This window comes from Meleagris gallopavo, chromosome 1, assembly GCF_905368555.1.
Source record: "Meleagris gallopavo chromosome 1, MGAL_WU_HG_1.1, whole genome shotgun sequence".
Lineage (NCBI taxonomy): Eukaryota > Metazoa > Chordata > Aves > Galliformes > Phasianidae > Meleagris > Meleagris gallopavo.
In genome coordinates this window covers 180,834,900-180,856,691 of record NC_139404.1, presented here as the reverse complement: position 1 = coordinate 180,856,691, position 21,792 = coordinate 180,834,900, and the positions used below count along the sequence as shown (strand labels likewise).

At 38.3% G+C, this 21,792-nt stretch overlaps 1 protein-coding gene and 1 non-coding gene across 3 annotated transcripts in view; both read left to right on the top strand.

The window, feature by feature from the left end:
• The window catches only part of ARHGAP42 (Rho GTPase activating protein 42), a 168,561-nt gene that overhangs the window by 135,635 nt on the left and 11,134 nt on the right, over positions 1 to 21,792 (top strand). For both annotated transcript variants that reach the window (XM_085216322.1, XM_085216321.1), the window contains exons 18-24: positions 2,672 to 2,831; positions 5,318 to 5,462; positions 9,647 to 10,027; positions 10,958 to 11,114; positions 12,254 to 12,316; positions 19,386 to 19,465; positions 19,692 to 19,819. In XM_085216322.1, the coding sequence (XP_085072448.1) occupies positions 2,672 to 2,831; positions 5,318 to 5,462; positions 9,647 to 10,027; positions 10,958 to 11,114; positions 12,254 to 12,316; positions 19,386 to 19,465; positions 19,692 to 19,780 (1,075 nt within the window). In that variant the 3' untranslated portion in view covers positions 19,781 to 19,819. The remainder of the gene's footprint in view (positions 1 to 2,671; positions 2,832 to 5,317; positions 5,463 to 9,646; positions 10,028 to 10,957; positions 11,115 to 12,253; positions 12,317 to 19,385; positions 19,466 to 19,691; positions 19,820 to 21,792) is intronic.
• TRNAP-AGG (transfer RNA proline (anticodon AGG)) lies at positions 7,377 to 7,448 on the top strand. Its single transcript has one exon. It is a non-coding gene; the product is annotated as a tRNA-Pro (tRNA).

Sequence of the window (21,792 nt, the reverse complement as noted above, 5' to 3'; positions counted from 1 at the left end):
TCCTTTTCTTCCGCCTGTGTGGAGTTTTTTCAAGGAGCAAATTATACGTAAAGTGCATAACTTTTTTAGGTGGGGAAATAAGAAAAAAAAACATTTTTCTTCATTCTTTTGTTTGAAATCCTTGAAATATTTGAAATTGTTTCCTTGATTTAGGTCTTAAGGCCTTTAGTTTTCTGCCTACCTTGACTTGTGTGTCACTGTGCACAGCTAAATAGGATCTAGTTGTTGGGGGATGCAGATAATACTAAAAACAAAGTTAACAAATCCAGAAAATCCTGATGAGCATTTTGCAGAGAGGTAGTGCTGTGTGAATATATACTCAGCAGCTGGGCAAGAACTGGACATTTGGTGTTATTTTAAGTTAGGTAACTCTGTTTGTTTTTAAACCTTCCTAATCAAATTTCCTGCTTGTCTCCTTTAAAAAACGAGTCATTCTTTGGTATGATTTAAAAGCACCAGGCCTTCCTATGATTGACAAACTGGTAGTATGAGAGATTTACTGGGGTGTATCAAGGAGAAAGCATTTCCACATTAATGAATGTCTCATGGTTATGCATAAATTGCACATTTACTTTAGTTATCTATTCAGAATTTCAGTAGCCCAGCAACAGTAGAACTGGGCTAAGAGAAATTGATTCTCAAAATAACCCATTTACAGGTCTTATTTTTTTCCTTTTTGTTAGAAATTCAGCTTTTGAGGTACTTAGCAGAGAGTCCTTTCTGGTTATATTACTAAATTTGTCACCAAGGAAACCCAAACTGTGCAAACACTACTCTCTCTCCTGTGCTTTAAGACTATAATGTTTTTGTAAGAGTTAATGTGCAGCACAAAGCAGAATAATATTGTAAAGAGTTATTTTTTAGGGTTTTCTTTAATATTCAAAATTCCATTTTCATTAAGATCCAGAGGACTTCACAGACACCCTTTAGTCACCTAAGCCAAACATAAGATAAAATTTTGTTGAGACAAGTGGTTAAAAATACAGTTTAACAAAGAAGTAATTTTCATGATTTGACTTGTAAATAACTTTTTCTACCAATGTGGCTTTCTAAGTAAAATTTTAGAATATTTTGAGGCCTAACTTAATGAAATAAAATAGAAACCATAGCAAGATGGGCATTAATTTTCCTGCAGCTTATATTACATTATCTTCTGTACAAACTTCTTTCTTATATTTCTCCTGATTCACGGTGTAAGTAAGGTACTAAAGTATTCCTATTCCAGTTATGAGGGCAGTATTTACTTCACCATAGAAGTAATTCTAGACCATCTAATCTGTTCTGTGGTAAATCTACTGTTCGTATCACTATCATATCACGAGTGCCTACTCAACAGCGATTAAGCATGAGTTTGATCTTGATCCTATCAAAATTTTGTAGTAGCCTTTGGAAAATCTGTCTTTTTGTCACCGGATTTGTAATATTTGTCATGGGCTTTTGTTATTTGCTACCAAACCCTGGCATCAGACAGATCTTTTTTTTTAATGTCTATATAGCATTATAAGCAAGTCAAGATACCTATGAATTTTATTGGTAGGGAAACTTGACAAACATCTCTATAACTTAATTAATGAAGGCAGTCAGAAAAAAAAAAAAAAAAAAAAAAAAAAAACAGAAGGTAGGATTTTCTCCTAACTGTTCCTTACAACATTTTGTAGATTTTACTGTTTCTTAATTTTAAAGTGTACAAGGTTAATTTTACTTACGTAAGAATGTATTAAACGGTGTTTATCAGTTTGGCAATGGCAATAGCAGTGAGAAGGAAGAGGAGAGTGTGAATGAGTGCCACTGACTCTATTAAACATTAAGATGATTATGAAAATGCTACTTTGCATTATATTTCTCAGACATGTGCAGGCAATAGAGCTACTTGACAAGGATATCACTGGCAGTGAGAATTTATAATAATATAATTTTTATTCAGTAAATCTAATTTGTAAGGGAAGAGGACACTGAGGATTACTGGTAGATAATTTTCATTTTACTACCTGAAAAACTATTGGAAAAACTAAGTTTCTAAATTCTACTTTAATTCTAAATTAAGAAGAAAATGACACAAATGGTTCATTAGGCAATAGAAGAATATACAGAAGTACATGATTAGTGCATTTTAAAACCATAAGATATAATTATGATCATCTACTGTTATCTATTCCACAGAAACAGTGACATTGACCCCACTAATCTTATGCTTTGGAAATACTAAGAGATCTCATTACAATTTAAGTGCTTTCAGTAACTATATTTCTTTCCTTGGCATGAAAGCTAAGATATATAATTGACCTCTGTTCTCACCTAGTACTTTCTTTCATTAGAGCATTTAAATTCTTGTATAACTATTGGAGAGAAAGAGGTACGTACCTTATGGCTCGTAAACTTTAGATAGGCTGGATCTCTCTGTAGAGACTTTCAAAGAAGGTAGTTACTTTTCCTTATCAGTTATGTAAGAAACTTAGATACTTTAGGAAGACTTGCTCATTATACATTCAAGTATTGCAAAATTGGAGCCTCAATGGAGATACAGTAGTTGTTCTGCACTGTATTTTTGCTTTAGTAAATGTGAATGTTTTTAAAATGTTTAAAAAGGGAAAGCATAAATGTGAGACTTCACCTGTTGGAATTGTAGTTTAGTGCAATTATTTAACTGCATATTGTTTGTGTTCATTTAAAGGGTATCATTACACAGTCAGCAAAACCTTATGACAGTATCCAACCTTGGTGTTATCTTTGGACCAACTCTGATGAGAGCCCAAGAAGAAACTGTGGCTGCTATGATGAACATTAAGTTTCAGAATATCGTCGTTGAAATTCTTATAGAACATTATGAAAAGGTAGGAGAAGATTATATGAGTTTTCTACTAAATAAGTGAAATCAAGATCTCATTTTCATTATCATCAATTAAGTTCTTAAGAATGAGAAATTTAGCATTTGTAGGTTATGGATTGAAAAAAGTATCCTGTTCTCTCCACATGCTATGGATACGTATTCCTATCAAGGCTATACAAGGTACAAATCCAAGGCATAATCTCCCATGCTTTGAAGAAATTCCTCTGAATCTTCATTAGCTTTCTGAACATTTCTGAATCCTTCTCATAGAATCAGAATCATACAATGGCCTGCGTTGTAAAGGACCTCAAAGATCATCTAGTTTCAACCCCCCCTGCCACAGGTAGGGTTGCCAACTACTAGACCAGGCTGCCCAGAGCTACATATCTGGTTCATATCTAGAACCAGAATGAAGTCATTCTTTGCTTATTCACTGTTCCATTTCTCTCATGTGAGTAGTATATTGAGGTTCAATCTGGGTGAGCACATGGATTCTCCTCTGTATGTACTTTGTGCATCAGGTCCGAGTCTTCCTGACAATTACTGTCTTTTGGGGATATATCAGCTGGAGCTCAGTGAAGGTCTGGTCCCACCTAATGTCATGAAACCCAACCATATTTCACTTCCTCTTTCCACATGCAGCGTTAGTATCGATGCCCAACAAAATCCCCAATTCTGTTTGCTGTAACACTATTCAGATGTGTAGATACCAGATAAAATATGTTAAAAAAAATAATGTTTCTTAGAAAAAGTTTTATTCCTAATAACAGTTTTTTAATCCATCAGTCAATCTTTGTGATCTAATAGTTCTTGAATACTCTGTAACATGCAGCATACAAGCAAGACACTGTTTTGCTTTCAGCAAATATGTGTAACTGCCTGGTTTATTTTGTTTTCCCCAAAGAAACATGGAGAGTATATCTCATACTCTTTATGCAAAAACTAAATATGAACTTTTTCAGGACTTGAGAAGGAAAATCTATGAAAATTTATGAAATCATAAAAAGTTGCTTTCAGTCACTTTCACTGCAGGTATAATAGAATCTTAGACTCATAGAATGACCAAGGTTGGAAAAGACCTTCAAAGTCATCCAGTCCAACCGTCCACCTGTCACCAATAGTTCTCACTAAGCCATGTCCCTCAACACAACCTCTAAATGTTCCTTGAACGCCTCCAGGGTTGGTGGCTCCACCACGTCCCTGGGCAGCCCATTCCAACACCTGACCATTCTTTTGGAGAACTAGAATTTCCTAACGTCCACCTTGAATCTCCCCTGGCGCAACTTGAATCACCTTCACTGAAAAGTTTTCTCAGTTGTCTGTATTGATGGTAGTTTTTTGCCCTTTAACTATAGAACCGAGCAGAACAGTCAAGACCTCCTTTAATTAATCATCAAAAGAAGTAGTACTGGGGGGATTTTTTGTTGATCACTTTCTCTGATGACTGACAAAACAAGGTGAAAGAAGTTTGATTTTATTCCGTTTATTCAGATGTGGGGCAATTCCTTGTCATTATCAGGATCCCTTGCAATGATCGATCAGTAATTACTTACAGCATTGTTTGATATCACTAGTTATATTTCACAGAAACTCCTCAAAATTAGTATGATGCTAGCAGCCCCCATGCATTCAATTCCAAAACATACTTAATACATGTTTGCCAAACTGAATTTCCCCTCCAGAAACTAGCAGTTTATTCAATACATTGAACATGGCTGCACAACCAAAATCATCCTTGCTCTCTGCCTGCAGACATGTTTTTGCATTGATATGCTACTTACTAATTACTAATATAGTATTGTTTTAAGAGCATCTCAAGACCTCATTTAAGGTATTTTCTACTGTCTGAGTATGCATCCACTTTTCCTCCACTTTTTAAATAGCATGTAGGTTTCTTCTCATTTTTGAAAAAACATTAAGGTTTTCTACAGCGGTTCGGTGCAAAATCGATTACTGGTAGCAGTTGTACATGAAACATAAAAATCAGAAGATGCTCCAAACCTGAAGATGATCCTCATCAGGCTTGACTTGTTTAGGAAAATAAAGTGGTTTTCTAAAATATAAATAGGATTGCAGCTATGACACCTTTCTGTAATATACAAAAGCTCTCACAAGTACACGTACAATGAAATTCCACTTTTTCATAATAATTGAAAATATATAATTCTTGAGTAGGTGTTAGTAACAAATACCTACTGTATGTTTCACAGTTTAGGTTGTTAAGCACTTTATAACTGGGGCTAGAAGATAAAACTATTTAAAGAAATATTTTTGTGTAATCAGCATAATTTGTAAGTACAGCTTGTTCACTAACTCATTCTTGGATTGTAGAATTGAATCAGAAGATATTCTGTGAATGTGCTCTTTTAAGATGGATGAGACATTCAGGTGCAGTGATGAGGAAAACAAATGTATTATTAACGGAAGCATAGGAGTACCTCTGTTATTTATTTCTCCTTTTTTTCTTCCTTTTTTTTTTAAATCACACAGATATTTCACACTGCACCAGATCCCAATATTCCTCTTCCCCAACCTCAGTCCCGTTCAAGTTCAAGAAGGACAAGAGCAATTTGTCTTTCCACAGGTCCTCGTAAGCCCAAAGGAAGATACACCCCATGTCTAGCAGATCCTGACAGTAAGTTTGTTCTTGTTGACTGCTGTCTTCCTTTTTATGTCTTGGCCTTTTGATATTCCTCAGCAATGTCCAGTAAGCACTGTATTCCAATAAGCATTACAGATGGAGTTTCATCAGCTTCTTAACCTCTGTGAGTCACAGCTGCACTGCCGAATGACTACATTCCTTGCTTCTCTCAGAGGAGGAAGGATATTTGGTTTTAGGCACGTCGTGTATTAAATACAAAAAGCTTTTAGAGTAGACTTTATGTTCTGATCTGAAAGTAGCCTGCCTTGAAACTCTGTGAAGTTCACTATATGACATTCCCGTAATTGTTAAGGTTGAGAAGCTTTAACTCAGTCAAGGTCGGGAGATCAAAAATATTACTTGGCTGTTTTCATATGCGTGCAACTGTGGTCGTTGGTTCAAAGCAAACTACTGTCTAGGATGCCAAAACCACTGAAACCTTATTAGTTTGACTGGAATAGAAACAAACTTCTATGTTGTGAGAGACAGTGTACTCAGCAGATGATTTGCTGTTTAACAACATGGAGTTATGTTTGCAACTACATGCAGCTTAGAAATCTTTTTCATTTTAATGTAAATGTGACCTTCATGCAATGTGTTAAAAAGATGCATTTCATTTGTTTTCATCACTTTTTACTTACCTGCCTTACCATTAAGAAGTATAGAAGCTGTAGCAATGTCTAAGTTGCTAACTACTGCAGGAGATTTCCAAAAGAACTTCTGTGTCCCCCAGTTCCTCAAGGAGATTTACACAAAACAGTTACAGTAAAGTAATGTACAGCAATAATGAATGAGAGCAGTAGCTCCCTGCACTTCAGTTGCTAGTGTGAATGGCATGGGGTCCTTAGATGAAGAAGTTATGGAGGAACCGTCAGTCACATTCACTAGAGGAGAAACTGAACAAATTCCAGCTGTTTTTCACTGTGTAACTAACTGCATTTCAGTGGGACAGTTCTGTCAAAGTATTTTTTGGGCTTATGCAAGCACAGGCTTCTTAATTCACTCGTAGTTTCTGCCGACAGCTGGAATTAAGTTAGGTCTGACCAAGGAGCAATCCACATGGAATTTGCTTGTTGGCTCCAGCTCAGCATTTGCTGCACAAGTTCCAGTTAAGATCTCACTTGTGCCTGGAAGGCTGAGTCGGGAGCAGGGGTGTTCTCCTTGCCAAGTATCTCTAGCCGTGCCAGAGGCAGTCAAGAGAGAGTCCTGGTTTCTGGCAGTAGCTTTTTTCAAAGCACTGGATGGTTTTATGTCATCATTTAAATGAAGAACAGACACTTAACTATATTTCAGAAAGGTAAGGAACTCTATGTGCCATGAGAAAATGAGATATAGGTACCAAACTGTAGAGAATGATAGAAAATGCACTTGTCAAATTTAGCCAGTCTTAGCATTTTTGAGAGACTGCTGATCTGTAAGGAGTAAAACAGTGCATATTTTTAATCTGGAATATCCTGAAACCTGTCCAGAATTAGATGGAAACTTTCCGATTACTGCACCAGCAGCACTACTGTTTTCACATCCAGTGAGCAAGGCATTAGTATTAGAGACCTTATTTTTAGTATTCTGTGTGGCTGTCATCACCTATTTCCAAGAATATTGAAAGAATATTTGCAGAGGCAAAATCATTTGTATCCATTTGGTATCTTATAAATACTCTGTAGCTAAAAAATATACATTCTCTCCTCGTGAAGTTTTTTAATTACGTCTCCTAGCTCTTGGATGAAAGATATTACTGGAATCTAACATATGACTCTCTACACTTAATGCATTTTTATGAATCCAGTCTAGATATTTCAGCTCTCACCAATTTGTTGGCCAGTCCTTCCTCAGTTCTAATATATGCGCCTTCTCTCATGTCATCAGCAAAGTTCTTTAGAATGTTTCCACTCCCTGTAGTACAAGTTTGGCTCGTTGGTCTAGGGGTATGATTCTCGCTTAGGGTGCGAGAGGTCCCGGGTTCAAATCCCGGACGAGCCCAACTTTTCTCTTCCCCTTAGCACAAAGTGGGCAAGGTTGGAACTTTTCTGTGTTTGGCAAGATCATGGAGCAGATCCTCCCAGCCTTACTAAGGCACATGAAACATAAAGGTGGGGTGATTGGTGGTAACCAACTTCACGAAGGGCAAGTCATGCCTGCCAAACTTGGTGTCCTTTTGTGATGGAGTTACAGCATCAGTGGAGAAAGGAAAAGCAACCAACACCATCTACCTGAACTTGTTGCAAGGTGTTTGACACTGTCCTGCATGACATCCTGGTTGCCAAATTGGAGAAAAATGGATTTGGTGGATGTACAACTCACTGGATAAGGAACTGGCTGGATGGTCACACTCAGAAAGTTGTGGTCAGGAGCTCAGTATCCAAATGGAGACTGGTGACAAGTGGTGTTCCTCAGAGATCGGTGCTGGCACCAGTGCTGTTTAACATTTTTGTGGGCAACATGGACAGTGGGGTTGAGTGCATCCTCAGCAAGTTTGCAGATGGCACCACACTGAGTGGTGCATTTGACATGTATAAGGAAAGGATGCCATCCAGAGGATCCTGGTCAGACTGGAAAGGTGAGCCCATGCAAACCTCATGAAGTACAAGGCCAAATGCACGGTCCTGCACCTGAGTCCCAAGCACAGATACAGATACATGGAGAATGGCTTGAGAGCAGTCCTGAGGAAAAGGGTTTGGGGGTGTTGGTTGATAAAAGACTCAACATGAGCTGGCAATGTGTGCTTGAAACCCAAAAGGCCAACCATATCCTGGGTTGTATCAAGAGAAATGTGAATTGGAGTCTCCTTCTCTGGAGATATTCAAGTCTTGCCTGGACGCCTACCTGTGCGACTTGGTGTAGGGAACCTGCTTTGGCAGGGAGGTTGGTCTCAATGATCTCTAGAGGTCCCTTCCAACCCCTACAATTCTGTGATTCTGTGATTCTGTGACCAGCAGGGAGAGGGCAGTGATTCTGCCCCTCTGCTTTGCTCTCATGAGACCCCACCAGGAGTATTGTGCCCAGTTCTGGAGCCCCCAGCAAGAAGGACATGGAGCTGTTGGAGCACATCCAGAGGAGGGCCAGGAAGATGATCAAAGGGCTGGAACACCTCCCCTATGAGGACAGGCTGAGAGAGCTGGGGCTTTTCAACCTAGAAAAGAGAAGCTCCAGGGGGACATTATAGCAGTAGTTTTCCAGTACCTGAAGGGAACCTACAGGAAAGCTAGGGAGGGACTTTTTATAAGGATAGGTAGTGACATGGGAAGGGGAAATGGTTTTAAACTGGAAGAGGGTAGATTTAGGCTAGATATCAGGAATAAATTCCTTATTGTATGAGTAGTGAAATACAGGTTGCCCAGTGAGGCTGTGGATGCCCCCTCCCTGGAAGCATTCAGGGCTAGGCTGGATGAGATTATGAGCAACCTGGTCTAGTGGGACGTGTCCCTGTCTATAGCAGAGGGATTGGGACTCAGTGATCTTAAAGGTCCCTTCAAACCCAAACCATTCTATCATTGTGTGATATCATTGAAAGTAATTATATCAGCACAAACATTTCTTAATAGGTTATATACATTTCTATAATAGGTTAATTTCTCTATTTTCAGTCCAGTTAAGGAAAAATGCATCAAATGTTCAGTGTTAAAGTTGTAAATAACAGAATGAATGGTCCTGCAGATATTTAAAGAAAGACACTATGATTCAGAAAACTGAGTAACTATAGAGACCTTTGCAGACTCTTACAGAGACTGCAAAGATCCTCAGCAACTTGGTAATCAATGTAAAACTGTCTATACATTTGAGGATATAAATGGACACGCACCACAACCCTCGCCTTGTCAAAATCCAGGAAAGTGTCTGTTAAAAAAATATTTCAGAATTGGAATTGCTTAATTTCCTAACAATATTTATATTGCAGGCAGTTTTTTTGAAAATGTAACATTTACTTTCACCTGCAACACATTATGTTCATCTGCTCCAGAGAAATGTCCACAAAGTGCAGATTTTCCAGGTTAAATATAGGAATGTGAGGAACTAAATTGCTATTTGTCTTGAGAATGACTGTCCCTGAAACTATGGATAATGGCTATCAAATTTGATACAATATGGTACAAGGGCTAAAGATGACATGAGAGCAATGCGCATGGTTAGATAATATAGTTGTCTAATTGTTCCTTTCTTCTCCCTTCCCTCTTGCCTAGGTGACTCATACAGCAGTAGCCCAGATAGCACACCCATGGGCAGCATCGAATCTCTCTCCTCGCACTCCTCCGAGCAGAACAGCACCACCAAATGTGTGCCCTCTCAGCCCAGGGAGAAGTCAGGAGGGATTCCGTGGATTGCCTCTCCCCCTTCTTCAAATGGCCAGAAGAGTTCAGGCCTCTGGACCACGAGCCCAGAATCCTCATCAAAAGAGGATGCAACAAAAACAGACATGGAGTCAGACTGCCAAAGTATAGCTTCTGTCACTGGACCAGAGAATGCCTCTCCACCAATAGATCTGACCAAGAAGAGTTCCTATAGTCTGTCTGGCCTGAAAAGATCTTCAGGTTCTTCCCTCAGATCAATTCCATCAGCTGAAGGTAATTTCCAAGGTTTTTTATGACATCAGCGAGTTTACTGTGAGGCATCAAAAAGCAAGAAGTGCATCTGAAAGCTGGTGTTACTCTTCAATTTTGTTTATTTTTTTACTTTTAAGATATGTTATCTCACTTTTCAAATTGCTTCTGACACATTTCTGTTGTCATCTATACAACTGACAATACCAGTGTTCCTAGGAATTTAGAGTACTTTGTATCCTGCAAAGCCTCACAGAGGCTGCTGACTTGTAAGAAGATTTCTGGGTTATAATATAGAAGAGTTGGTATCTGTGGTTATTACTGTGTCAAAAAAATAAATGCTTGCAAAATTATTGTCAGTAATCAAAGTTAGCACTTAAATTTAGAAAGCCTTAGGCTTAATATGTCTAGTAACAACTTTGTTGCTTCTTGTCCATGATGAAGGGTATGTCCGAAACCCTTTATACAGATTGTATTTACAACTTGCAATCATTAGCTCTTTTTTTTTCTTTCCATTTAAAAGTTTCATCAAGCTTCTGTGAATACCAGAATATTAATTCTTATGAATTAATGCCATCTCATTTCATAGCGAATACTAATTTTAGCAGGAGTTTGGACTATATAACTGATTGAGATCCCCTCCAACATTATTTTTCAACAGTTATATGCAGTATACTGCTTTCTAAATGTTAAGGGTTTCCATCTTCACTTTTTAAAGACTGTACTATTTAGCTGTGTAAGTGCAATATGGTTTTTTAGCCTGCACAGTTTTAACATTGTTTCTTCATCCTTGCTGCTGGTCCTTTTCTGCTGGCTTTTTGCCTGTTTCATCTCGTCTTAGTAAGTACTTATTCCCTAGTTTGCTTCTTAACAAAAAATTGCTTTGCATGTTACACATATAAAACATTTTCAAATTAGCTTTAATAGTGCTTATTATTTGGATGCTTTCTTTAGGTAACAAAAGTTGCAGTGGATCTATACAGAGCTTGTCTTCAGCAGATACAAAAGATACACCAAAAGCTCCACTAAATCCTGATTTGCCTCCAAAAATGTGCAGAAGATTAAGACTAGATACTGCATCAAGTAATGGCTACCAAAGACCAGGATCTGTGTAAGTTAAGACCCTTTGGAGTTCTGAGTTCTTACAATATTGTCTTCTATGAAATGATCACAAAGAGCTTTACAAGCAGTTGAAAAAGCACTCATAAACATTGCTTTGTCTTTATTTATGACTTATTTTGAAAATTAATCAAAATTATAAACAACGGAGACACTGAGAGTCTAAAGTCAATTGCAAGACTGCTATTTACTTCATTAGACTGTAGATAAGGTCCATAATGAAGACTTGGATTTTTGGAAAGTGATTAGTATTATTATCTCTCATTCTTCTGGCTATTGATCAAGGAGCACAATTGTAGCTTACTGTCCACTGTAGCTGTTATGTGAAGAAGATCATCAGATTTTATTTATGCGAGCCAAAAATTGGAGCAAAGTAAAAAAACACTTCTCTGAAATTTCTTCTGCTGGTTGCATGATCAGTGGCTGAGATCCTTGTTTACTTTCTTATGGGTTTTTTTTGTTTTGTTTTGTTTTGTTTTTGAGAAGAAGATAGTCCTCAGCAATAGAAGTTGAAATTTAGGTTGTTGAGATTTTGCTTTCAAATGTTTCTTAGCGCTTGTAACATAACCTTATGAATGTGTTTCTTAAAAATGTGATTTTGCTGTAATCCTGAATCTAACTCAGACTTTATGTGTTCCTGGGAGTAAGAGATTTCCAGAACAGCAGAGCACCAAGAAGTTCTCCAAATACTAAAGGACTCCATTCAGTCTCTCCAATTTTTAAACTGGAATTACATTACTGTAATCATTTCACAGTCTTAGCTTTTCATCTTAACTTAAACAGAAAATCACCTGCACAGCTCAGCAGACTGGCAGTAAGAGCACTTCCAGCATATCTCTATCTGACATTCAAGAATAAATGTTTATATAGAGAGTGATGAGGTTTTCCGTCTTGCTGACTCAGCAAGGCTCTAGAGCATGTGGAATTCAGTGGACTAAGATAGGTTATGCCCATAAAAATTCTGTTAATTATGTACTTAAAAGGATCTTTTGAATTTCCTCTAGTTTTCAAAGTGAATACTTGCAGCAGTCTTAAAAAATGTTTCCATGTCTTTAGATGGTTAAAAGTAAAATTAGTTTGTAACTTTAATTAATAAGCAAAGTGTAAAGCAAGGTACTTTCTTATTTTCAGAGTGGCTGCAAGAGCCCAGTTGTTTGAAAGTGCTGGTTCACTTAAACAAGTTTCTTCAGGACGGTAAGTACTTCTTGCTGTTAAACAAATTGTAAAATCCTCTGTATTTTCCTGGCTCCAGAGATTGAAACAGAAGTGTTGGAGCTTTGTTCTGTGTCTTCTGGGCAGCATCATGTGGCACACAAAACTGTTGTTATTTTTTATACTCACTCTTTTTATGGAAGAAAACTAAACCTAATATAAAGTAACAGCCTTCCTAACTATTCTGTCCCCTACTGAAGTTGCAGTGAGAGAAGCTCAGGTTAGTGATCTGCTTAAGGACACAGCTACAAGAGAAAATTAACAAGATGAGGGTACTTCTCTTACTCTGTTCAGCTATTTGTTATATACATCCTTTCAGGAGAATAGCAATCATGCTAGTTTATGATAATTTGCTCATGTGGTCAAGTTCTGAATAATGTCTACTTTAGAAAGCTCAGGATTAATTTAATCAGGATCTCTCCCATCACACATCCCATCCCGTAGTACCTGTCCAGAGAAACAGTTGCCCTTTGTTCTTAATAGTCTGCAGTAGGAATTATTAAAGTTTTATTTGTAAATGTATGCAGTTATTCAGTGGATTTGATCCATTTCTACATCAAATGAAGCTAGAATTGTTCTGATACGTGTTCACCTAGGAAGCAGTAGTACTTTCTATATTGCTAACCAGCCTTAATTATTAGATTCAAGTCAAATAAATGTGTGTGGGAAAGGTTCTGTCTTTTCACCGTCTCTGCATCTCAAACCTTTTGAGACAGAATGTATGTTTTGGTGCATCATTTTACTCTGGTACAGTCATCTTACTGGAACTGCTAAGCAACAGAAAAAAATAAATAAAACATAATCCATTAATCTAAAGATGATAATAAAATAGCATAGCTGTAAACAAAGAGATGCCAACATGTGCTGAGATGTGCAGTAGGGAATACGACCATCTTCTCTGACAAATGTGGCAGTGGAGAGAAAGGGAAATCTGACCTGAAAAGATCCACTGGTTTTGTTTGAGGGAAACAGTTTACAGGAATCAGGGCTGTTCTTCTTTCTGTGTGGTAGATGAAATGTGAGAAAACTTTTAGTGTGGTGGGGAGAGAAACAGGATGAGAAGGGGAGGGCATTAATTCAGGGAATAAAAGTATAAAAGAAGAGACTGGAATGTTCATTGGCCAGTGACCTGAGCCAAGAGCAATGACTGGTTCACCAATGCTGCATCATTTTATCTCCACTTTTGTTCCTTCTCTTATTTTGTTTTGCTCCCTTCTTGTAAACTCTCTGCTAACGTTCCCTTAGGAACCTGTGTCATCTCTACCTATATATAAAAAACATGTAAGAAGCCAAAATCTGACAAAGGAAAAATGTAGCAGTTGATAATGGATATGAGAAGCAGATAAGATAGCAGAAAATACTGAAAGGCTTAATAGCTCCTCCACTTCAGCCTTCCTAAGAAAGCAGAAGAGCAACAATAACAAGGAGAATGGAAAACGAGAGGTCAGCGGGCAAAATGAGGAAGAAATAAAAGTTAGCTCAGCTGTTCTTCTAATGCTGCTCAAGTCTGACTGCGATTTTGCAATTCAGAGCCAGATCTTATTTGCCTTTCATGCATGCTGCGATGATAAAGACTGAATTAAGTCCTTAGGGTAGTCTATTTTCATCTGAAATCATGGTAATTACACTTGATCCACACAGTAGACGGGCCTTTTGGATTCCTATTGCTACTATGCAATAAACATATGCAAGGTAGAATGTAAGGCAGAGAAGCTACTTTTATGCTGTCTCATTTGATATCAGAAATATTTAAGTGAGGACTGTGATGATCTCTGTGAAGGGTAAGTTACACTGCTGTAAATAACTGATTTTGAAATATATAGCTACTGCTTCCCTGTGCATAGCACTAAGTAGCTTCATCCTGTCTTGATGCATTTGTTGCCTGAAATGGTATTTCATAATTACCTGTACAGATCAAAAGTACCTATACAGCTTTGCAGTCTCATTTTGGCTCATGTATTCCAGCAGATTTCTGTTCACTCTCTGTAACTACCTGAATGGAGGTTGTAGTGAGCTGAGGGTCGGCCTCTTGTCTCAAGTAACAGTGATAGGATGAGAAGGAATGGCCTCAAGTTGCACCAGAGGAGATTCAGGCTGGATGTTAGGAAATACTACTTTTCTGAAAGAGTGGTCAGACACTGGAATGGGCTGCCCAGGGAGGTGGTGGAGTCACCGACCCTGGAGTGTTCAAGGAGCGTTCGGATTTTGTGTTGAGGGACATGGTTTAGTGAGAGCTGTTGGTGATGGGTGGATGGTTGGACTGGATGATCTTGAAGGTCTTTCCAAACCTTGGTGATTCTCTGACTCTATCATTCTGTGATTTGGATAATCTCACAATTGATGCTTCACCACCACAGTGACCTAGATTTCCATAATTCAGTCTTCCTGGTAGTGTTTGCACTGCCTCTTTCTGACTTTGTATGATGTCCTCTATGTACTAGGAAAGTTACATCCCCACACACCATTTTATTTTTTTTAATGCTGGGTCATTATTTGAGGCAGCTTTTATCTGTCTTTCTGTACACCAGTACCTGCCTTCATAGTGGCACTAATTTGAAGAGATTTATGATAGTTAGAAAAGAGGCAGAATGAGAGGCCACTGCACCCTTCACAATTGGATAGATTAGACCAAAATCTTATGCTCTTCCCAGCCTGTGCTCTCTTTTTTTTTCCATCACACGGTTGCTTTCATTTCTAATTTTTCCCATTCTTTCCCTCCTGACTTCAAGATTATTAATCATCCATCCACCAGACTGTAGCATTAAGGTACTTCTGGCTTCTGTCTGTCTCTTTCTAGACTGAAAACTCATGAGGGCAGGAGAATAATTTTAAAGCTTATTTGTAACTTTTAAAATAGGTTACCAAAAGTATCTCAGGTGTTGCTGACCATGTGTAATGTGTAGTCAGGAAAAATAGTTTTGGCCTTTGGCCACTAGTATAAATGGGATTATATGGGAGCTTGTTATGGCTGGAATAGGTGATCTTAGTGATCTTTTCCAAATTTTATGATTCTATGACAACAAACATAACAAAAGGCAGCAAAAAGGAAGAGTCTGTCCGGTGAAATCATGAAAAGGAGGAAGGTCTAGGAAACGTGGGTACCAGAAATGTTTTTTTTTCTCTTAACAACATGAATCACACTCTTCTGAGGTATTCAGCATCATCTTAAAAGAGCCTTAATAGATGGTCATGATGTCATCGCATGCTTTTTAACAAGCAGCCTTATTTGCAGGGAGGAGAGCATTAACAGCATAAAAGATATGATTTTCAGCATTTAGTTTATCTACTAAATGCTGCCAAAGAATCTGTAATCCTATTTCCTTGCTATGCTTCCAGATAGATAGCATTGAAGTGAATAATGAGTAATACAACCTAAATAATCAAATTAGATATGGAAGGAATAAGCCAGTGCTTGAAAATTGCTCCAGAATTATGAGTAAATATCCTTAGATTCTGTGTCAGGAGCAAGGTAGTGTAAAGATGATGTGGAGAAGTTGATAATTCATGAGCTTCTGAGAAGGTGATTTTTTTGTACTCTATATTTGTGTGATGTCAAATGCTCGGTAGCTTTCTCTGTACAGAACTGAGCAAATCAGAGTCTATGTTTTCTTCTCTCATTTACTTTAAAAACAAACATATTTGGATCACAAAAAATTAGAAGCTGAAAGCTTCTATGTCTGGTAAACATAGAAGCATAAAGGAGAAAATTTCATTTTACTTTTTCTAAGGTCGAAAAAACAACATGCTTTGTTTTGAGAATAACTTAAATAATTCTGCCTCATTCAGATATTGTGATTCTGCTTTACAGTTGCCTTAGATGCCTTTTATTAGTGTTTCTGAGATGTTCCATTCTTAACATGGGAAACTGGCTTGATAGCCACAAAGTGGTGAAATTAATGAAGTTCAAAATCATGCCTGTATTATAGTAAATCCATTACCAATTATCTGATAATCATTGCCACTGTATTCATTGTTAACAATTACTATGCTGTTTTATGTGTATAAAAGTTGTGTGGTTTATTTTTTTAATTGTGAAAGTATTTCAGTGGTGCTAAATAAAAAAGGACCAAGAAGTAGTTGTTGATATTGAGGTCAAGTGAAATTACTGTCTTATGTGCACACTGCTTATAACTGGTCCTCTTCCTCTCCCCCACCGAAGTAGATCAACCAGATCCACACCCGTATCTCATATACATACATGACATATGTAGATGTGCATAATTGCTATTATTTTGCATGTTTTTTTTTTCAGTACACAAAATGAAAAATATTGGTAAGACAGTGTTGCATCCCACCAGAGCAGTGCTTTTATGGCATGAAATAGAGGTGGTACTTGCATATCCTGGAGTATTGTAGGATATGGGGGATGTTTTGGTTTAAAAGTTTTCTGGGACAGTACTGAAGGATAGAAAGCATCAACTGGAGGAAGCCAAGTAGGATAGCATCTTTTTTGAACTATGGCTCTAAGGAGCTGTGCTGGAAAAATGCTAAGCAGAGCAGTCCAAACCACCCAAAAAGCAAGCTAACAGTGAAGCACAGTAGACAGTGAGGAGCCTAAGGCTCATGTCATTTCAGTTAGCAATAGGGATTTACCTGGAACGACATGAAAGAGTCATAAATGGGAGATAATCAGGTCATCCTAAAAAGAAGGTACTCCTCTCTCATGAGACAGCTTCATAACTCTTTGTGCAGTTCTTCTCAGTGCTCTGTCATCCTCAAAGTAAAGAAGTTTTTCTTCATGTTCAGATTTAACTTACTGTGTTCCAGTTTCTGTCCATTGCTCCTTGTACTGTTGCTGGGCACAAGCATAAGGAGCTTGAACCCATGCTCTTGACACACACCATGTAGATATTTCTTCTGAGAGCTGGTAAGATACCCTTTCAGTCTTCTCCAGGCAAAACAGTCCCAGAACTATGGGCATTCCCTAATAGGGAAGTGCTCCAGGCCCTGATAGTCTTCCTAGCCCTCTGCTGGACTTTCTTTAGTAGTTCCCTGTCTTTCTTAAACTGAGGATCCCAGAACTGGACTTCAGATGTGGCCTCACGAGGGCAGAGTAGAGGGGGAGGATCACCTCCCTGGACCTATTGGCCAGGCTCTTTCAAAGGCATCCCAGGATACCATTTGCCTTCTTGTCCACAAGGACTCACTGCTGGCTCATGGCCAACCTGTTGTCCGTCAGGATATCCAGGTCCTTCTCTGCAGAGCTCCGTTCCAGTAGGTCATCCCCTAATTTGTATTGATGGCTGTCATTATTCAGCAGATGTAGGACACTACACTAGCTCTTGTTGAACCTCATCGGTTCTTGTCTGCCCAACTCTGCAGCCTGTCCAGGTTTCACTGAAAGGCAGAACAGCTTTTCGGTGTGTCAACCACTCCTCCCAGCTTTGTATCATCAGCAAACTTGCAAAGGGTGCAGTCTGGCCCACCATCCAGGTTACTGATGAAGATGTTAAACAAAACCAGACTGATGTGGCACTATCATTACATGATTTATGACTGTTATCTCACTATTTTGGGAGGAAAGACAAAATAGATTACATGTCATTTACATATGCACATTGTTAAAAGATACTTCAAAAATTTGAAACTTCACAAAGGCCGTGTTCTGGGTCAGTGAGATAAAGTCTGGCTGGAAGGAAAGTTCAATCAGCATCTCCCTATCACATCATACAAAGGTGAAATGATACGTGGTTTTCCAATAACGGAACTCAGAAAAGCTGATGGATCATATAAAAATTGCTTTCAGGATATAAAATAATGTCAGTTGTTAGAGTTCTAAATAAAGCATAGGAATCCAGTGAGAACTTGTAAATGAGGTAACTTTGTGTTCAGTCTCTTATTTTGTGCTTTGTAGAATCATAGTGCTAAAAGTCTTATCAAACCAATCTGTCCTCTTGCTCTGGAACCAGATCCTGATATGCCTGATTACTTCTTTCTACAGGTGTCTGTGTAGTGTTGTGTTGTATTATTACTGTTTTTTTAATGAATCTTTTTTAACAAGAATTCTTCAGAGATTCTCTCCAATCATGGCAGTTCCGGTGCTTCTCTATTCTGACCAAGAATATGTTTTTGCAGCTATAAATTAAAAGACATAAGCTGTCTATTGCTCTATTTAAGAAAATACATTATTAAATGTTTCATTACAGGCAGTGGAAACTGGAGAGCCATTTGTTGCACTTTCAAGTAGATAACCATGAGAACAGAACTCAGACCTTGAGAGCCAGCTGAGCTGGACATGTAGCTTGTTTGTAGACAAGCCAAATGAGGTGGCTTAGCCTGAAACTCATTTCAGACGCCTCAATCTGCAGTGCTGCAATTGAATCATCCTGGAGGATACATTTGTCCTTTTTTTGTGTGTGTGTCATATTTACCTTACATTTATTATTTTCTTCTGTAGACTAATCAACTCTATTTTCTCTCATATCATGGTTGTGAGCCCTTGATGACTTGCTGATGTCTTTGGAATTCTCTCCAAGCAGTTCATAACTTGCTTCAAGCAACTTTTTCAATTCATGTACATTTGAAGGATAATTGCAAATACCCTTCAACTATTTTAACAGTTACAATGTTCCAGTTTAAGTTTCTAAGTAGGATGTAGGTCTCTTTTCTACAGTAAAATAGTTGGCAATCCCTGGTAAACTAGGTGTTACTGTCTCCTGTAATTCTGCCCGTCTGAACTAATGAGTTGTTATCATCCTCAGGACAAGGGGGAATGGTTTTAAGTCGAGGGAGGGAAGATTTAGGTTGGATGTCAGGGGAAAGTTCTTTACTATGAGAGTGGTGAGGTGCTGGAACAGCTGCCCAGAGAGGTTGTGGATGCCCCGCCCCTGGAGGTGTTGAAGGCCAGGTTGGATGGGGTCCTGGGCAGCCTGGTCTGGTATTAAATGGGGAGGTTGGTGGCCCTGCATGTGGCAGGGGTTTGGAGATTCATGATCCTTGAGGTCCCTTCCAATCCAGGCTATTCTGTCATACTGTGATCCTGTACTTCTGCAAGAGATTATTCCTACATTTCCCAGGTTTTAACTATTTTTTTCTTATTTTTTTATTTCAGACAAGCAAAAGCCATGTATTCCTGTAAGGCTGAGCACAGTCATGAGCTGTCTTTCCCACAGGGGGCAATATTTTCCAATGGTAAGATGTTTTACATTCCTTGTTTACGTTTAATCCAACAAATGAAAACAAAACAAAACCTGAACTGTATCTGCAAGATAAGAGTGTAATTCAGCTCTCAGTTTTTGCCTGTTTTTTATATTGCTCTTGAATAAATGCCATTTAAATAAATATATGAACCACGTATGGGATCTGTTAACTATAAATATTTACTGTACATATGTTTTGCTTGATTGTTTCTTTGCAGTCTATCCATCAGTGGAACCAGGCTGGTTAAAAGCAACTTATGAAGGCAAAACAGGACTCGTTCCCGAAAATTATGTCGTCTTCCTCTAGTAATCTTTAGTGGACAGCAATATCTTCATGGTATCCATGGTAACAAATAATAAGCACTCTGATTTTTTATCTGACACAGATATGGGATCAGCTCGTTAGCTGAGAGTGGTAGATTTCCTTCAGATACTGCAGCTGCAGGTCACGTGGCTCCCTATCAGCGGAACAGAATGTAATGAAACAGTTAACAGTTACTGTACTGAAGACGGTACTCTGTTTAAATAACTTCCATTGTTTGCAAAAGGTTGTTCTGTTCTTCTTTTATGGGTAAGGAACACTAGAGCAATAAAATCAAAAAAGTTGCCATTTAGCTGCAGACCTTCGGGTCCTAGGATGTTGCTCACAGAAGTGTGAAGTTTAGAGGGAATGCACTCTATGACATTTCTTGGAATCAATACTTTATAATATGAAAATGTTCATAATATAAGTGATGCATTGTGATCTGAATGCTTCCTTACAAAATTTGATTCTGAGATTAGTCCTAATCATTTCAAATAAGAAACAATTCTTCCATAAATCAGAAGTTTGAATTTCTGTTAGTCATTGAGATCACAATATGTTATAGAATGTATGTAACTGGTAATGAAATCAGATTAGTGCCTGAGCAGTAAATGCTCATTCAAAATGTAGTGTTTAATGAATGTTTCATTCAATTCTTAGATTTATTTCCTCCTTTCTACGTGAATATAAATAACAATAACTTGTATTTCCGTGTTACCAGCCAGGTGGGAGATAATCTCAGTATATCTCAGAGCAGCAGTTGTAGGAAACAAGGAGATACTGAATCTGGAATGATTGGTAGATACCAAATGAGCGACGATAAAGTGCGATACGTTTTTAAATGAGACATAAAATGTAACAGAGTCCTTTTCAAGTTTTTCCATTGTGAATAAGACAATACCCTGTGAAGTAGCAGATTTTATAAGCTCTCGATGCCAAAAGCTCCATATAGCAATAAAAGTATTCAGCATATTTGGCAAATGTTTCCCCCATTCCACAGAATAAAAATAGCTAGCTAATACCGTTCTTGGAAATGCCTGTCGTTTGCTACTGGACGGACTGGAAGAAAAAAAAAAGAAAACAACCCCAAACCAGAAAATATAAACAGCTTTCTAAACTGGAGCCTCTTTCTTGCACACCTTGATAGGAAAACATGCAGTGCTTAGTTGTCTTGTTACTGTGCTCTACTGAGAAACAAGAGATTTAGACACCATATGAGCAATTTTTCAGTGTACAGTGGTACAGAAAGAATTCACTGTTTCAGTTACCCAGCCTTCGTTCTTTGTCAAGTAAGAGTAAGCAACATATAAACCTTCTATTAATTTCTAAGATGTACTCTGCTTCCAGAACGTTTAAGAAGTGTTAGGATTAAAACCAGCAGTAATCTACTGATGGCTTCTTTTTTTTCCATCGCCTTTTTCTAGTTTAAATTAGAAAACAGATTTACTGCCAATGTAAAGAAGAGCATATACATAGAGCATGACTTTTGCAGAGCAATTCTTCGTTGGAATTCAGGCTGATGGCAGAAGCCTGCAGGACCCTTCTGCTGGTGAAAGTATTAGTGGTGCTGCAGAAAGGGGAAAGCCTAGAGGAGCCTTCTGCTGTTTCAGATGGGGAGTCTGTGACATTAATCCAGGCTGGGGTGAGTAAAGCTAACTGCAGGCAGTTGAGGACAAGCTGCTTGAATTAAGGACGCACTGATCTGGGTCCTTTCTTCAGTGTAAGAAGCTTCAAAGGTGAGGGTCAGGTTGGGTATCAGGAAGAGGTTCTGCACCAGAGGGTGGTGGGCATGGAACAGGCTGCCCAGGGCTGTGGACACTGCCCCGAGCTGCTGGAGTTCAAATTGCATTTGGACAGCGCTCTCAGACATACAGTCTCTTTTTTGGGTGGTCCTGTGCGGAGCCAAAAGTTGGACTCAGTGATCCTTGTGGGTCCCTTCCATCTCAGGAGACTCTATGATTTTATGATTAGGTCCCAAAGCTGTGTTCAGTACATGCTGATGAAATGTTCATCAC